Source organism: Hemiscyllium ocellatum, chromosome 20, assembly GCF_020745735.1.
Source record: "Hemiscyllium ocellatum isolate sHemOce1 chromosome 20, sHemOce1.pat.X.cur, whole genome shotgun sequence".
In the NCBI taxonomy this organism is placed as follows: Eukaryota; Metazoa; Chordata; class Chondrichthyes; order Orectolobiformes; family Hemiscylliidae; genus Hemiscyllium; species Hemiscyllium ocellatum.
This window is the reverse complement of record NC_083420.1, coordinates 28,463,414-28,482,111: the sequence shown is the minus strand read 5'-3', so window position 1 is coordinate 28,482,111 and position 18,698 is coordinate 28,463,414. Positions and strand designations below refer to the sequence as shown.

Sequence of the window (18,698 nt, the reverse complement as noted above, 5' to 3'; positions counted from 1 at the left end):
TAATGGGTCTAATATTGCCAACAGGATCTAACCTTAATGGGAGGGAAGAATGTAAAATAGTGAGTGTGAGAGTAATAAGCAGAAAATGAGAGGTAAAGAGACAGAGATATAGATGGCATGGATGAGAGGGCAGATTTGCAATTCAGAGCTGGAAAGATAGCATGAGAAGAGACAATGAAAGGCAGAAGAAAAAGGAGATGGACAGGAAGAAAGCAAGAGAGAAATACAAAACACAACAAAACGTTAGTTCCACATTGGGGAACCCCAGACTAGGGAACCAAAATACTATTGTTCAACTATTTATAATTTGCATAATTTATTCAGGTGAGGGGCTGGGGTTAATTTGCACCCTGCCAAGAATTGCCTGAGTCACAGTTCCAAAAACAGCATATTTTAATACTTTGTCTGAGCTATGTCTCTGGCTCACAGCCACTATAAACAGATGTAAAACTAAGAAGTTGAGAAGGAATCAGAGTAGATCAGTTGAAGAGTGCAGGAGCCCTTGCAAACAGAAATAATCCTCTCTGCAATCTTCAGGAATATAAAAACACCAGGGCTAGGGAGTTAGGCTCTGCAGCACCTTGGTGCAGGCCACTTTGTGGGGACCTGCGTGCTGTCCCATGTTGGGTAGGGTGCTTGTACTGGTACTGTCGGTGGTAGTGTGAGGGGAGATCAATAGAGACATAGAAACAGGATTAGGCTATTTAGTCTCTCAAGTCGTTTATTAAATATCCATTCATGGGATGCAAGTTTAGAAGGGTTTCTTAAAATGTTTTTACAATTACATAAGGTGGTAAGAATAAATGAATAATACTCGAGTTAAACTTGTAAACTTTAATCACATGGGGCTTTTTTCATGCTCAGATGATACCATGAGCAACTTTCTGTGTGAGGTGAAGAAAAATGTGGTCAGAAACATGCGGGTTTCTTGAAAATTGATAAAACTGATATTGTCAATGAAAATAAGAAAATTATGGCTATTCTAAATATTTAATTTAAGTTCATATTTAGAATGCAGAAAGAAGTCAGAGATTCAGACATCTAAGAGAAATCATTAAAGAAACAGGGATCAGGAAGCCTAAGAGTTCAGGTGCATAATTCTTTGAAAGTTGCATCACTGCTATACATGGGTGGTTAAGAAGGTGTTTAGCACACTTGTTTTCATTGCTTAGACCATTGAGGATAAGAGTTCAGATGTTATGTTGTGGTTGTACAGGACATTGGTGAGGCCACTTTTGGAGTATTGTGTACAGTTCTAGTCACCCTGTTACAGGAAGGATATTATTAAACTGGAGAGGGTTCAGAAAAAAATTATCAGGATGTGGCTGGGAACTGGACGGTTCCAATTATAAGGAGAGGCTGGATAGGCTGAGATTTTTTCACTGGATCATAGCAGGCCAAGGGGTGACCTTATTGAGGCTTATAAAATCGTGAGGCGTATAGATAAGGCAAATAGCAAAGTCTTTTTTTCTCAGGTGGGGGTGTTTAGAACAAGTGGGTATATTTTTAAGGTGAGGGATAAAAGATTTAAAAGGAACCGCAGCACAATTTTTTCACACAGAGGGTGAATCATATGTGGAATAAACTGCCAGAGGAATTGATAGGTGTAGGTACAGTTACAACATTTAAAAAAGACTTGGATGGGTACATGAATAGAAAAGAGTCAAAAAGAGTGGTGCTGGAAAAGCACAACCGGTCAGGCAGCATCCAAGATGCAGGAGAAGCGATGTTTCGAGCATAAATTCTTCATCAGGAGTGTGTGTGTGTGTGTGTGTGTGTGTAGGGGGGCAAGGGGGCTGTGAGATAAATGGGAGGGGGGTGGGGTTGGGGGCATGGTGGCTAGCAACATGATAGGTAGATGAAGGTGGGGAGTGATGACGATAGGTTGGAGCGGAGGGTGGAGCGGATAGTTGAGAAGGAAGATGGACAGGTTGGACAGTTCAAGAGAGTGGTGCAGAGTTGGAGGGTTGGATCTGGGATAACATGGGGGGAGGGGGGATGAAGAAATGGAGAAACCGGCATTGGGTCTGTGTGATTGGAGGGTCCCAAGGTGGAAGATGAGGTGTTCTTCCTTCAGTCATCGGGTGGTTAGGATTTGGAGGAAGCCCAGGACTTGCATGTCCTTGGCGGAGTGGGAGGAAGATTGAAGTGGTCAGCCACAGGGCAGTGGGGTTGGTTGGTGCGTGTGTCCTGGAGATTTCTCTGAAAATGTGCATAAGGATCTGTTGAGGAGTAGGATCTCTGATTGAATCTTCTCATCTTCCTCTCACAGTAAATGAGACCAATTTTATTTACAACTGTCCAGTTTACACCAGCTTTGTCAGTGCTGCCCAGTGACAGAATCGATTCCCCCCGAACATAATCCCACACAATGCTGAAGTGCATTGTCTCACTAAGCAGCAGCTGGACTCTCACAGGGTGACAATTAGTGAGAAAGCGTTTTGATTATCTCTGGCATTTGTGTACATTACAACAAGATGTTTCCACCTCTACTTTGCAATAATAGAGTCTTAATTTGCAAAACAATTTGCTGTGAAGGTCATTTCTGTTCAAATTGTAAATGAAGACATTTCAGAGCCTTTCTTTCTCTCTTTCATTCTACACATAGCTTGGTCAAAAGGGGAATGTGCAGATTGTCTGAAATGGTCTATCACTTGGGCCCAAATGCTGAGATCGTTGTGTCTGGGCTGTGCCAAAAACAGCACAAGCAATTCAGAAGGAAATTGCTGATTCATGGTGAATTCTCTGACATCCCATTCACAATATGCTTCACAGGGTGATGGTATGCTTTGGAAAATTTTAATAAGTTGTAGAAAAAAACCCTAAAAATATGAGCAAATTCACTTCAGTGAGCTTCCCATAAATTGTTCTGAGTGTGTGTGATTAAAAGCTGGAGGAGTGGTTTCCAATTCCTGCAAAAACCCAATCATCACACTATCCCACTCACTAGAAAGAATGCTTTGCATTTCTATAGTGTTTATTACTAACTACCCACTTAAATACTGTTGAAGTATTTAAGTGATGACAGTGTTAGAATTGCAATGGCCAATTTGTACATAGAAAACTCCCACAAATAATAGTTCCCAAGGTTACTACTGGAACTGAGGGAAGAGATTGCTCCGCCTTTGGTGATGATCTTTACATCCTCACTCTTCACTGGAGTAGTACCACATGATTGGAGGGTGACAAATATTACTTTCTTCTTCAAGAAAGGGAATAGGGATAACCCTGGGAATTACAAACCAGTCAGTCTTATGTCGGTGGTGGGCAAATGAATGGAGAGGATTCTGAGAGACAGGATTTATGTATATTTGGAAAAACATAGTTTGATTAGAGATAGTCAGCATGGCTTTGTGAAGGGCAGGTTGTGACTCACAAGCCTTATTGAATTATTTGAGGATGTGACAAAACACATTAATGAAGTTAGAGCAGTGGATGTGGCGTACATGGGTTTTAGCAAGTCGTTTGATAATGTTTCTCATGGTACATTTATTCAGGAAGTAAAGAGTCATGGGATACAGGGAAATTTGGCTGTCTGGATACAGAATTAGCTGGCCTGTAGAAGACAGATGGTGGTAGTAGATGGAAAGTATTCACCCTGGAGCTCGGTGACCAGTGGTGTTCCACAGGGATCTGTTCTGGAACCTCTGCTGTTGGGGTTTTTATGAATAACTTGGATGAGGAAGTGGAAGGGTGGGTTAATAGGTTTGCTGATGACACAAAGCTTGGTGGAATGGTGGATATTGTGGAGGGCTTTTGGAGGTTGCAACAGGACATTGCAATTTGAGGGAGTTAGGGCTTTTCTCATTAGAGGGAAGAAGGATGAGAGGTGACTGGATAGAGGCATACAAGATGATGAGAGGATAGAGTGGATAGCCAGAGACTTTTTCCCAGGGCAGAAAAGGCTATCACGAGGGACCATAATTTTAAGGTGATTAGAGGAAGGTTTAGGGGAGATGTCAGAGGTAGGTTCTTTACACAGAGACTGGTGGGTGCATGTGTGGATTGCACTGCCAGCGGCGGTAGTAGAATCACATGCATTAGGGACATTTAAAATATTTTTGGATAGGCACATGGGTGATAGTAAAATGAAGAGTATGCTGGTTAGTTTGATCTTAGAATAGGATAAAAGGTCAGCGCAACATCGAGGGCCGAAGGACCTGTACTGTGCTGTACATTCTTATATTCTATGTTCTAATAGAAAGATAACTGACCAATTCATAAATAGAAGATGCGTCTGACCCTGAAATCTGGCACAGGAATTGCAATGGGTTGTGATATATGTACACCGCCAGTGATATCCAAATGGAGTTCCTGGATTTTGACCCAGTATCTGGGAAGTAACAGCGAGAAAGTTCTTCTGCAGGATGGTAAGTGACTTGGAGGGGATCTTTCAAGTGGTGGTGTTTCCATGCATCTGCTAAGCTTGTCCTTCTAGGTGGTAGAATTTGCACCTTTGAAAGGTGCTGTCAAAGGAAGTTTTTTTTGTATTGCTGTAATGCAATTTGTATATGATACACTGCAGTCACTGTGCATCATTGGTGGAGAGAGTAAATCTCTTATAACATGATGGATGAGGTGCCAATCAAGCAGGCAAGTATGTTCTGGAAGGTATTGAGTTTCCCGAATGTATTTGGAACTGGACTTACCCAGGCAACTGAACAGCATTCCACTACACACCCGACTTACACCTTGTAGTTGATGGACAGGCTCTGGGAAGTCAGGATGTAAATTCTTCACTATAAAATTTCCATCCTTTGCCCTGTTTTTGTAGCCAGAATATTTTTACGGCTGGCCCCATTCAGTTTCTAGTCAATAGTAAGCCCTAGGATGTTGAGAGTGGGGCAATCAGTGATGGTAATGCCATTCAATGTCAAAGGGTGGTGGTTAGATTGTCTGTTATTAAGACGGTCATTACCTGGCATTTGTGTGGGGCATATGTTACTTTCCATTTTTCAACCCAAACCTAGATAAGTGATCAGCCTTGAGGACTGAACTGAGGACAAATGTCTTCACTTAGAGGGTTATGAATCCTTAGATTTCTCTATCCCAAAGGGTTGTGGATGATCCATCATTGAACATAGTCTAGAACGTTGGATTTCTGGACTCTGAGGGAATGCAAAGATATGAGAAACAGATAAGAAAATGAAGTTGAGATTGGAATTATTCAAGATTTTACAGAATTGCAGAGATTGTTTGAGGAGCAGACTAGCTTACTCTTGTTCCTATTTCTTACGTGTCTTAATTCTGTCCATTGCCTGTATCCATTTTCTTGTAGACTATTGCTAGAAAATATCTTTCAATCTCAGATTTTAAATTATTAATTCTATTGGAAGAGATCTACACATCTATCACCCTGAAGTGCTTCTTCATATCTCTGCTGCACGGCCTAGTTCTGAGGCTATGACTCCTTCTCCTGGTCTCCCAACTCCCCCAGTAGGAAAAACAAAGTTATTCTTACTCTATTGGTTTCTTAATTTTTCATATCCTCAGGAGTGCGTGTGTGGTTAGTATAATCTCTACCTGTAATCTAAATTTTTAAGTTTTGTAACATTCGGGTGAATCTGTCTGCAATCCTTCCAGAGTCAATATATTTTCATTAAGAAAAGATGCTCAGAGCTGTACACAATACTGTATGTGTGGTCTAGCTCGTGCTTTGTATGGCTGTGGCAAAAGGTCTTCTTCTTCATATTCTAGCCCACTAGCCATTAATGTTCCATGAGTCTTTTAGTTTATATTATGTATATGACCAGACCATTTTCGTGATGGGCATACTCGAATCCCTAAATATCCTTGCAATCCACCATTTATGTTATAGTCAAATCTGTCCTATTTCACCAAAATGGATGATCTCATACTTAATTGTTTTGAAAGTCATCTGAAATGGTATCTTTGATTTACTAAATCTGTTGATGTCACTTTGTAACTTGCATGCCCACCTCTACACTAAAGTTAGCTTACTATCAACCAATCTGTCATTAGAAAACGTTTATACAAGCCTCCTTATTGTGTTGACTAAGAAATTAACTTAGATTCTAATCAGTCACCACTGGTTACTTATCATTGAATCAGTTTAATAATTAGCCTTCAATTTCATGTGTCTTAACTCATTTAATAGCCCCTTCTGTGAAAACTTTCAGAAAGTCCAGTACATGATATAAATTGCATTTTCCTGTCTTAGAATTATTTAAATATGATGTTTCTTTGCTGCGTCCATTTGTCATCCATGCCCAACATTTGCCTTGCCAAGTGTACAACTGCATTCAAAATTGTTCAAAAGTTTTCCCTACAACTGATACTAAATCTACTAGTCTTCAGTTTGAAAATTTGCCTTGATACATTTTAACTAATGCAGTATTGTTAGCTACTTTTCAACTCCATGGACTTTCTCCGTTTAGCAGACTTTATCTTATCCCTCTACCTATTAGAATTTGTGGACACATACAACTTTGTAGCCACTTATCTGCTGTTATTGGCTGCTATTTTCTCTTTCTTTGCTATTCCTGGAATATATCCGTCCCAGGCACCCTTCCCTCCTTTTCCTGAGCTGTTCCTTGACATGTTCTCAGTAACCTTACATTCAATGTTTATCTTGGCTACCTTCATCACTGTTTTCATCCACTTTTGCTTACTTTATAATTGGCTGAATTCTCCTACCACCAGGACCTTGCATGTTTTAAAAGCTTTTTTCCTTATCCCTAACGCTACACTTTATATCCCCACTGAATCACATTGGCTTTAATGTGTTTTGATTTCCAATTGTATTTTCAGCATCACATCTTCAGATATTTCAGAGGAATAGGAGGGGATCATTCTGCCCCTGAAACTGTTCCCAGGCTGATTTGTATCTGAGTGTACACTTCCATACTGACCCAGATAATAACAGTCCTACACTGTCCTGAAACAGTACCACAAAATACATGATCCCAAACAATTGTACACAGCATACAATTGGAGCAGTCTAATAGAGCACACAATCCCATTCAGGTCATGGTCCCTCAAAATGCCACACAAGACACAGTCCCAAAGAGTACACAGTCTCCTTCAGCATCAGTCTGACACAGGCCGCAGTCACACAGGGTGCGTCATCCCATGGAGTTACAATCCCACACTGTTCATAATCCCACACTTTCACAAACAGTACACAGTCGCATCAAATACACAGGGCTGCACTGGCCCATACAGCATTATACTATAACGCATGGTTTTACATAGTTTCACACAAATTAGTGTCACGTGGTAGGTCAATATGTCACTTGTTAGCACTTGCTGGAACATGTGATGCTGCACCATTCCCAGTGTGTGCCAAGGTTTTGCAATGTCACCACTTGGGCTGTTTCTCTCTTCTCTCTCACTATGTTTTTTTTTGTGACAGATCTAAATGCAGATTATCTGCCTGTGGGTGGGAATTGAATGAACTTTTGTGCTTTTGCATACCAGGCTGTGCACTTGCTGCTCACACTGGGGGCTCCTTGAATTCCCTTTCTGCCTGTTAGAGAGAGGCTTGATCAGCAGTCAGACCAGTATTGTAACCAATTGATTTTCTAATCAAAACAGTAAGACAGCAGTCATGTCAGCAGCACATGCTGACTGACACAAGGACCTGTTTACTCTCTCCCCTCCTCAGCTTTAACAAAACATTGTCGCAGCTGGTGACTCTGTGCCCTGAGCAAATAACTTTCTCCAGTCAGATTTGATCTGTATTGTGTTAGACTAAAGCAAAGAGAATTGTTTGCAGTAACTCTGAAGTTCTGGTGTTGGGCTTGGCAACAGTTCAGCCTGTGGCTATAAAACAACTGCAAACAGTTGGTGTACTCAGTAAGAGAACCACAAAATACCACACAGAAATACATAACACACAGAACTACACTATAGAATGCATAACTACGTAGTAACAGACTGTAACATGCAGAATCATGCGTTACACACTGAACCACTTTGGGAACCACACATTAATGTACAATAACACACAGAACCACAAAAAATCACACAGCCAAACTAATGACCACACAATAATACACAGGGACACCAACTAACGCATAGAACAACAGGAAATTCCACAGCAACATACGGAAGCAAACAGAACCAGATAGTATTGCACAGCAACACAAAGAACCACAAGTTATCATGCAGAACTGATGAGAACCACACAAATAGGCACAGTGACACACAGATCAACATTGTAACATACAGAACCATGCAGTAGCACACTATCACACTGAAACACATTGAGCATAAGGTTTTATTGTCCCATCAAAGGATTTCCAGGTGGTGGGACCCATAAAATTCTGCGAGTCACTTCCACCTGCTCCTGACTGGAATTCAATGGAGGGGGGAGGGGGGGATGGGCACTGTATCAGTTGTTCCATGCTTCAACATTACTGATCCCTTCAACACTTATGGCCTGAAATTATTGCCTGTGTTCCACCTCACAGTTATCCTTTAGCTGGCAGGAGAAGTTCAGGGCTATAAGGGAAGTGCAGTAGATCGCTTAGTTAGGCCCTCAGATAGAAATGTTCACAGCACTTCTATCACCAATCCACTTTCCAAACAAACTGCTTACAACCTCGTCATCCAAGCTCTGCCGCAAATCTTGACGTCGAAAGCCCACTCCAACCTTGCCATGAACAACGTCACCTTGCTTTTTGTGTTGATGATGGGACCATAGAGACAGCTCTTTGAGATGAGATGTCCTTTGAAGTAAAATGCAGAAGACTCCCCTCCAGCTGATTAAGGCTTCTTGGGACAACAAGTGATTGCAGACAGCCAGAATCAGGGGCAGGGCAGAGGGTGGAAATGGGATCCCACATGAAACCATCTTTGGGCAGAATTGTTTGGGTGATAGTGTTCCTAACTCCTAACATGCTCAGCTGAAAAACCACCATCCATAAAATTCTGCCGAAAGGATCACACAGTACCAAAGCCACAGTGTAAAACAGTGAACGACATAGTAATACAAAAAAAACTAAATAGAAATACACAGAACACACGTGAAACTGAACAGTAATACAGAACCACAGAGCAAAGGAGAGAACCAGACAGCAACACACAGATCAACAGAGTAACACACAGAACCATACAGTAACACCCAGCACCAGAGAGTAACACAGAGAACTTCACAGCATCGGGGGATGGTAACACACAGAACCATCCACTAACAGTATCTGATAATAATACATAGAACCACACAGTATTCGATGCTCAGACATGCAACCACACAGTTTCAGAACCGTCCAGTAACACAACTGTCAGTTTGTAACGCACAGAATCACACTGTAACAGATGATAACTAGACAGCCATGCAGTATGTAACACATAGAATGGTAACACACAGAACCACACAGTATAAGATAGTAACATATAGAACCAAGCAGTAACATGCCGAATCTTGTAGTAACACATAGAACTACAGAGAAGCACAAAATATCACACAAAATGACACAAACCTGCAAATTAGCACACAGAACAATAATCTATAGTCACAGAAGCCCACAGCAAACTTTCATGGGGCTTGCGATCTTTTCCGTTCATTTCCCCTTTCTGCATTCTATCAGTTGTACTTGCCTCAGAGGGTAGCATTCACCTTATTCATCACCTTATCCTCTCTTCAAGGAAATATTTGATGCCAGTCTGCTGTAAGACCGCACCCATATGCTTCTCACTCACCTGCAGGCTCCTCTGTGCTGCTCGCCACCCAGCGTGGAGACACAGTTGGGATCTCTGTGAAAATAAGCATTGAAAGATGCTGTACTACACATAATGATGGGTGACATGGAGAAAATACACACAAAACTTTTAACTTCCTTACAATCTTATTTTACATTTCATTGATCATTTCGAGCTAATCGCAACAGTCAATTACATACTATCTCTCATGAGACCTGAATCTGAGCTGACGATCAAACTGGATTGGTGACTGAGGGGTCAGAGTGAGGGATAGAGTGAGTGGTTAGTGAGGGATGGAGTGAGTGCTCATTGAGGGTTGGAGTGAGTGGTCAGTGAGGGATGGATTGAGTGCTCATTGAGGGATGGAGTGAGTGCTCATTGAGGGATGGAGTGAGTGGTTGGTGAAGGATGGAGTGAGTGGTCAGTGAGGGATGGAATGAGTGGTCAGTGTGGGATGGAGTGATTAGTCAGTGAGGGATGGAGTGAGTGGTCAGTGAGAGGTGGAGTGAGTGGTCAGTGAGTGGTGGAGTGAGTGGTCAGTGAGGGTTGGAGTGAGTGGTCAGTGAGGGATGGAGTGAGTGATCAGTGAGGGATGGAATGAGTGGTCAATGAGAGGTGGAGTGAGTGGTCAGTGAGGGATGGAATGAGTGGACAGTGAGGGTTGGAGTGAGTGGTCAGCGAGGGATGGAATGAGTGGTCAGTGTGGAATGGAGTGAGTGGTCAGTGAGAGATGGAGTGAATGGTCAGTGAGGGATGGTGTGAGTAGTCAGTGAGGATGGAGTGAGTGGTTAGTGAGAGATGGAGTGAGTGGTTAGTGAGAGATGGAGTGAGTGGTCAGTGAGGATGGAGTGATTAGTCAGTGAGGGCTGGAGTAAGTGGTCAATGAGGGTTGGAGTGATTGGTTAGTTGAAGGATGGACTGAGTGGTCAGTGAGGGATGGAGTGAGTGGTCAGTGAGGATAGAATGAATGGTCAGTGAGGGATGGAGTGATTGGTCAGTGTGGGTTGGGGTGATTAGTCAGTGAGGGATGGAGTGAGTGGTCAATGAGGGTTGGAGTGATTGGTTAGTTGAGGGATGAAGTGAGTGGTCAGTGAGGAATGGACTGAGTGGTCAGTGAGGGATGGAGAGAGTCATCAATGAGGATGGAGTGAGTGGTCAGTGAGAGATGGTGTGAGTGGTCAGTGAGGGATGGAGTGAGTGATAGTAAGGATGGAGTGGGTGGTCATTGAGGGATGGAGTGAGTAGTTAGTGAGGGATGGAGTGATTAGTCAGTGAGGGATGGAGTAAATGGTCAGTGAGGGATGGAGTGAGTGGTCAGTGAGGAAGGAGTGAGTGGTTAGTGAGGGATGGAGTGATTGGTCAGTGAGGAAGGAGTGAGTGGTCAGTGAGGATGGAGTGAGTGGTCAGTGAGAGATGGTGTGATGGTCAGTGAGGAAGGAGTGAGTGGTTAGTGAGGGATGGAGTGAGTGGTCAGTGAGAGATGGTGTGAGTGGTTAGTGAGGGATGGAGTGAGTGGTCAGTGAGGAAGGAGTGAGTGGTTAGTGAGCGATGGAGTGAGTGGTCAGGTAGTACAGTCCTTGGTGAAAGAAAAAGAGACAATGAAAATACTCATTTGGCAGCATCAGACAGAACTAACATTTTGTGTAAATTGAACTGAAAAATGTTAAAGCTGATGATAGTTTGAAGCAAGTACAGAGTCATAGAGTTATACAGCACGGAAACAGACCCTTCGCTCCAATTTGTGAAAGCCAACTAGACATCCTAAACTGATCTAGTCCCACATGCCAGCATTTGGCCCATATCCCTCTAAACCCTTCCTATTCATGTACCCACCCAGATGCCTTTTAAATGTAATTATACCCATCTCTACCATTTCCTCTAGCAGGTTATACCATACCTGTACCACCTTCTGCATGAAATTGTTGCCTCTCGGGTCCCTTTTAAATCTTTCCCCTCTCACATAAAGCAAGTGCCCTCTAGCAGGGGAACAAGCACACAGGCAAAGATCAAAACATTGGTGCGTGAAAGGGCAGAATGTATTGGCAAAAGCCTTAATGATGTAAAGCAATAGAACATTAAAAAGACAATGGGATCTGGAGGCAGAGTTAATGGAGTAGCAATTTCATAAGCTGCTTTTGAAAAAAGTAGGGGAGCAGGTTACAATCTGAAAATGTTGATCTAGATGTTGAGTCTGGAAGGTTAGAAAGATGAAGTGTCATTTCTCAATACTGGATTGATTTTCAATTGATCACTGCAGGAGGCCAAGATCAGAGATGTCAGACTGGGAGTAAGGTGGAGAAACGAAATGACCAGCAGCAGGAAGCTCAGGGTTCCAGATTGAATGGAGGTCTTCCACAAAGCAGTCACCCAGTCAGCTATTGGTCTTCCCAATATAGGGGAACCCACATCATATTCCAGTATCTGCAAGTACGATAAATTGAAGTCTAAAAATGTTTTACCTGAAGATAGTGATCAGGACCTTAAACAATGAAAAGGGAAGAGGCGAAATTACAGTCGCTGCATTTTTTCTGCACATGTATGTGCTGTAGGAAAGGGAGACAATATAGGGAGGACTAATGAGTGAAAACAAGGGGAATCCTGTCACAGTACAGGGAATGTAGGGAATGACTGAGAGCAGAAATGCAGGAAAAAGCACCGACATAGAAATTGCAGTTCTCACAATAGGCCATTGACCTGAAATGTTAATTTTGTTTCTCTCTCAACTACACTGTCCTCTTCTAATATTGTTTCACCACAGCCCAACTCAACTTTCACTTGAGTCCTCTTACCATTCTGATCATTACCAGACCAGAACAATCCCAACAAATTATTACTTTTATATGGCACTTTTGACATATTAAAACCATCTAAAGCTGCATCACTGGGACATTACAGAGCTAAATTTGACACTGAGCCACTCAAGGAGATATTAGGTCAGGTGACCAAAAGATTGGTTGAAGAGATAGGTTTCAGTAAATGTCTTAGAAAGGATAAGTGGTTTGTTAGAAGCCAGCCTTTATTCGATGACTATGTGCATTTGGCATTATTGTTTTCCCTAGACTATCTACCATGGTTGGAAATAAGTCATCTGCAGGCCATCCCATAAAATGACTGGCCGAGGAGATTGCCAAGGTCACTGATGAACAAAGGTGATGTGTCATTCCTGCTTTTATGGCACAATGTGGGCAAGGAGCAGATAAATGACTTATGATAGCTCCATTGAGTTATGTGCTAGTGAGAAGATGGCAACCTCAAGAAAGTCAGCTCTTTTCAGCTTGTGTGAGAATAGTCCACTCGCCTTTTGTCTTCAAGTGAGTAGAGGATATGGGAAGTGAAGCAGCTCTGGATGAGGGGCTAGAGAGGTAGGCATGTAATCAGAACAGCCAAAGGTGTTCAGGTGAGGAAATGACGATCAGGCCGGTGAGTTATTTCCAGAATTATGGAATTGCTTCAGTACAGAAGCAGATCATTCAGCCCATTCCCTTTGTGCCTCCTCTCTGAATAAGCAATGAACTGAGTGCCAGTTCCCTGCCTTCTCCTCATAAATCTGAACATTCTTTCTTTTCAGATAATAATTTAAGTTAATTTAACTTTAAATCTTCTAAATCTAAAAAAAAATTGCACAGGATGAAAATGTATGTGAAAAATAAACTTTTTTTATATGAGTAGTTGAGGTCTGCACTGCCTAGAAACGTGATGAAGGCAGGTTCAGCTGAGGCATTTACAGGACATTGGGTAATTATTTGAATAGAAACAATGTGTAGAGGTTTACAGGGAAAGTCAGGAACTAAGTCATCATGTTCATTCCAAGAGGTCAAGTTGCATCCTTCAGCAACTTAACCTTTCTGAGATTCTGTGAATGCTTTGATTGATCCTACATTTTTTTTTATTGAATCGTAAGATCACTGGCTGGCCAGCATTTATTGACCATCCCTTGTTGCCCTTGCTAAGGTTTAGGTCAGCTGCTTTCTTGAATCACTGCAGTCCATTTAACTGTTCATAACCCATAATGTAGAGAATTCCCAGATTTTCGCCCAGCGACAGTGAAGGTATGGCAATATATTTCCAAGTCAGAATGGTAAATAGCTTGAAGGAGAACTTGCAAGATGGTGGCATTCCCCTGCTGCCTCTTGTCCTTCTCGATGGAAGTGCTCGTGGGTTTGAAAGGTGTTGTCTAAGGATCTTTGGCAAGTCGCTGCAGTGCAACTTGTACATGGTACACACTGCTGCTACTGAGCATCAGTGGTGGAGGGAATAGATTTTGTGGCTGTGTTGCCAATCAAGTGGGCTGCTTTGGACTGGATGGTGTCCACCTTCATGGGTGTTGTGCCTCTGCCACAGTCTCAGGCAGTGCACTCCAGATTTGAACAACTTGCTGCCTGAAAACTTTTCTCAGGTCTCTAATGCTTCTTTGGCCAGTTACCTTAAATCTGTGTCTTTGTTCTCGATCCTTCTGCCAGTGGGAACAATTTTTACCTAAACCTCTGTTAGGACTCTTCAAGGTTTTGAATATCTCTAGCAGATATTTTGTCTCAAACTTCTCTTCTCCAAGAAAACAGCTATGGCTTCTCCAATGTATCTACATAACTGAAGTTCCTCATCCTTGGAATTAGTCTCAAAATATTCTCTGCACCCTCTTTAATGCCTTCACATCCTTAATAAAGTGCAACTCCCATAATGGGACACAATAGCCCCAGTGAGGCTGAAGCATTGCTTCATACAAGTTTAACATAACCTCACTGGTCCTGGATTTTCCAATAACCAGACCAACATTATTCCAACATAGATGGGAGCTGCCCCAGGGGCGCTGGAGACTCCCCATGATTAGAAAACTCCAAAGATTTAGTCTGGGAAATTGAAGATTCCACTTAGCAATTCCTCTATCCTTGGAACGTTCTGAAAGTCAACATTGAATCGGGGAATTTGGACGGTTCAGAAGAAAGTAACTATTCAATTACCATACCTCACACATCTGTAACCACAACTGCTAGATCACACCTCTCCCACCTTCTAAACTGACACCTTGTGGGACATGACACTTCCCCTTCCCAAGCTCCACACCCACCACCCACTATTCCAACTTAGGACCAGATCTCGCCTCCACCTCCTCTGGACCCAACCTCGGTATACCTCATGGGAACTGAACCCCCTTCCCTCATTCCAGATCTGACTCTGCTATCTCTACTGCTGGAGCCAAATCTCACTTTACTATTCTAAACCCCTTCATCGCACGGAAGCTGAATCCTCCTTACCCCACTCTGGACCCACTCTCAACTTCCGTTGTTTTATGTCGAGAGGGGGGTGCTAGAAAAGCATAGCAGGTCAGGCAGCATCCGAGGAGCAGGAGAATCAACATTTTGGGTATAAGCCCTTCATCAGGAATGATTTATCAGGCTCATTCCTGAGAAAGGGCTCTTGCTGGAAACGTTGATTCTCCTGTTCCTCGGATGCTGCCTGACCTGCTGTGCTTTTCTAGCGCTCCACTCTCGACTCTGATATGCAGCACCTGCAGTCCTCACTTTTTCCCTTATTCTATATCCATTCCAGATCTGACACCCCCACCTCACAGGAGCCAAACACCTTAGCCCTGCCTGCTACAGGATGCAAACCCCTTTCAACTGTTCCAAACCCGACCTCCCTCCAGTACCTAACAGTCAACTTCCATTCTACTGCTCTGGACCCTATTTGCCTCCACTACCCCGAGCTTGGGTCCCACTTTGACAACTCCAGACCCAATCTGCACCTCCTCCCTGCCCCCGCTCCATCCCCACGACCAACTCCCTGTCTCCAAGACCCCAACCTGTGGTTACAAAAATATTGGGTTATGAATTCACAAAATGAACTGTATATTGGAGGAAGCCACAGAACAAACCTTTGCTTTCATAGCTGTCACCTATCAGGCAGCTGGAGTTGATCTATGGGAATGCATGACCCTTGAGGGCCACACCCACAACTCCTCCCATCCCACAGTAGTCTCCTCCCACAAGAACCCATCTCCAATGAGGTAAAAGATTTCCTACAGCTCCTGATTTCCAGCAAAGTGAAGTTTTCAGTTATGTTGTTGGACCCTAACACTGTGATCCTGTAACTGCAGCCATCTGCCTCCACCACCTGTCACCTCCAATCTCTCTTACTTCCCCAACCTCACTCTGCTCGTTCTCCCAATTATTCTCAAACCTCACCTTCCCCCGATCACTCTCAAGCCCCACAGTCCCCCAATCACCCCAAACCCCACATTCCCCAAATCATCCCCCAAACCTCACCTTCACCTGATCACCACAACCCCACATTCCCCCAATCACTCCCAAACACCACATTCCCCCAATCACTCCCAAACACCACATTTCCCCAATCACTCCCAAACACCACAATCCCTCCAATGACCTCCAAGCCCCACGTTCCCCCAATCACCCCAAACCCCACATTTCCCCAATAAGTCCCAAACACCACAATCCCTCCAATGACCTCCAAGCTCCACAGTCCTCCAATCACCCCAAACCCCACATTCCCCAAATCATCCCCCAAACCTCACCTTCACCCGATCACCCCCAAACTACATATTCCACCAATCACTCCCAAACACCACATTCCCCCCAATCACTCCCAAACACCACAATCCCTGCAATCACCCCCAAGCCCCACATTCCCCCGATCACTCCCAAACCCCACATTCCCCCAAACACCCCAAACACCACATTCCCCTAACCAACCCCTAACTCCATATTCCCCCCAAACCCTACATTCCTTCCATTCACCCCCAAACCCCACATTCTCTCCAAACACCCCCAAACCCCACATTCCCCCGATCACCCCCAAACCCCACATCCCCCCAAACACCTCCAAACTCCAGATTCCCCACCCAATCACCCGCCAACCCTGACAGTCTACCAATTAACTCCCAAATGCCACAGTCCTCACTCACTGCTCCTCCAAACTTCACACTCTCCACAATCACTGCACTCCAAAGTCCACAGCCCTCACATCGCTGCTCCCCTCAACTTTATGGTTCACCACTGATTACAACCCCTCCAAACTCCACTCTCTCAATCACTTTTGTGCAAAATGCACAGTCCCCTGACAATCCCACAAACTCTCAGTGGTCCAACCAAACCCCCTCCCAAATCCTGTACCCCTTCCTTCCTCGTAAGCTATGGTCCACGTTGGACAGATGTTCCAATCATATTAATAAAGCACACTGTGAAGCTGGCTTTCCATTCTTCTATTTTGATGGTTTCGTGTTCCCAATCTCACATCATTTAAAAACCATCAAAAGAGTTTCTACCTGTCTGAGTGATTATTTTTGAGTTTGTGATTCCCAGGGGCTAGAGTTAGAGGGGACTGTGGAGGGAGAATAAGAGGGGCAGTTGATACTCCACAATAGCGGAGCGTGCACATGGGTATGGGAGGAGATTAATTGGTGGACAGTATAGCATAAGGGGTTAATAAATGTTTTGGTTATAGCTAGCGTGCACCATCAGCGATATAATTTCAGTTCACTGCAGGGAGAAGGTTCAAATGGACCCCTGATGAGCCATGTCTCTGTAAATAGCGTAGGTAGTTTAAAAGTATTTTAAAATTTATATTAGTATGGTTTGCAGTCCTTGTCGGTCAAAAGCTTCCAGAAATGAGTCATCATATTAGGTAGAGTCAGTAGATGGACAGAGTGTACATGGACTGCTGGAGGAGATTAAATGGATGGGTGGTGTCAGGGATAGAGGAGAGTACACATAGACTGTGGAAGGGGCAGCAATCCAATCTTTGCTCCAGGCTCTGGTACATGGTAAAAAGGTTAAGAATGAGTCACGCTAACACAGTGTGGATGGTGCTGCTTAATTAGTCCATCATACAGAGATTAATGTCCCTCTCACTGCAACCAATGAGTTAGCAAGTGAAAGTAATGCTTTGACATTTCAGCTTTGAACCCCAGCCAGTCAAGAAAGGAACATATCCAAGTTATTGTCGGAAAATTTTGACAAAATACGAAGTGCAGCTGGTGTGCAGATCTGAGCCAAGCCTGGAAGCTGTTAAGCAGCCTCTAGTATACAATATGAAATGTAATGAAAGTGCAAGGAATTTTGGGAATGTTGGAACCTTTTGAAAAGGAATGCCGTGCTGCTTTGATTTTTTGATGACTTTGAATCACAGTCAAGGCTGGCCAACAGTAAAGGGATTTTGTCTGTTGGAATTAGCTGGACTCTTTTGGGAAGCACACTGGAGTGAGTGACTGTCAGCAAGCTCTTTAAAACAAACATCAATAACAGAGGGGAAAAGGAAAAAAATGCAAAGACAGAGCCATTTTGTGAAAGGGCTGTTTGCAAATACACTTTAGATACAGCATGAATTGTGTAGTTGTACAATTGAAGAAGGCTGCAATTGAACGTACAAGAAAAAATAATAATTTAAAACAATAAATACTAATTGGACACTCAGAATAAATAATAGCTGAACCATTGACCAGAATGAGTCTTCAGAACGCAGGAATGGATTGGGAGTGTGGAGAAAGGATAATATTCTTCACCATGATAAAGAATGAGATAAAATTAAGGTGAAGCAGAGTTCATTTTTCAATGTTAGTCTCCACTGTTCCATCAAACACTTCCAAAGCAGGTACCACAGATGATAGATATTTTCTAATCAATCTGTTCAGAAATATAATCACACATCTCTAGAGTAGGGAGCATTTGTACCTGGGTATCTTGACTCAATGATAGGGACATTACCATTGCACCTTCCAAGGTGTTCCATCAAAAGCTCCAAAGGTCAGCAGAGTATGGATTAGGTACAAAATCAAATAGTACAAAATGATATGATTCAATCTATTGTGTCTATGCTAGCTACCTGAATGATCTAGCTAATCCCTTCCACTTCCTTGTCCTCTGCCCATTGTACTGTAACACTGCTCCTACTGAAAAAAAAATACACAAACGGAGTAAACCTGCACAGACAGAGTCTTCATGATATAAGGCTTCCCACCCAATTTATAGAGCAAACAGTGGGAGTAGCAGGAGAGCAAAGGGAACATGTATGTGCTG

At 43.2% G+C, this 18,698-nt stretch overlaps 1 protein-coding gene across 1 annotated transcript in view; it reads right to left on the bottom strand.

The window, feature by feature from the left end:
- LOC132825430 (netrin-3-like) overlaps positions 1-18,698 on the bottom strand; it is a 185,374-nt gene that overhangs the window by 38,154 nt on the left and 128,522 nt on the right. The window contains exon 5 of the mRNA XM_060840691.1: positions 9,667-9,720. Coding sequence (XP_060696674.1) covers positions 9,667-9,720 — 54 coding nt within the window. The remainder of the gene's footprint in view (positions 1-9,666; positions 9,721-18,698) is intronic.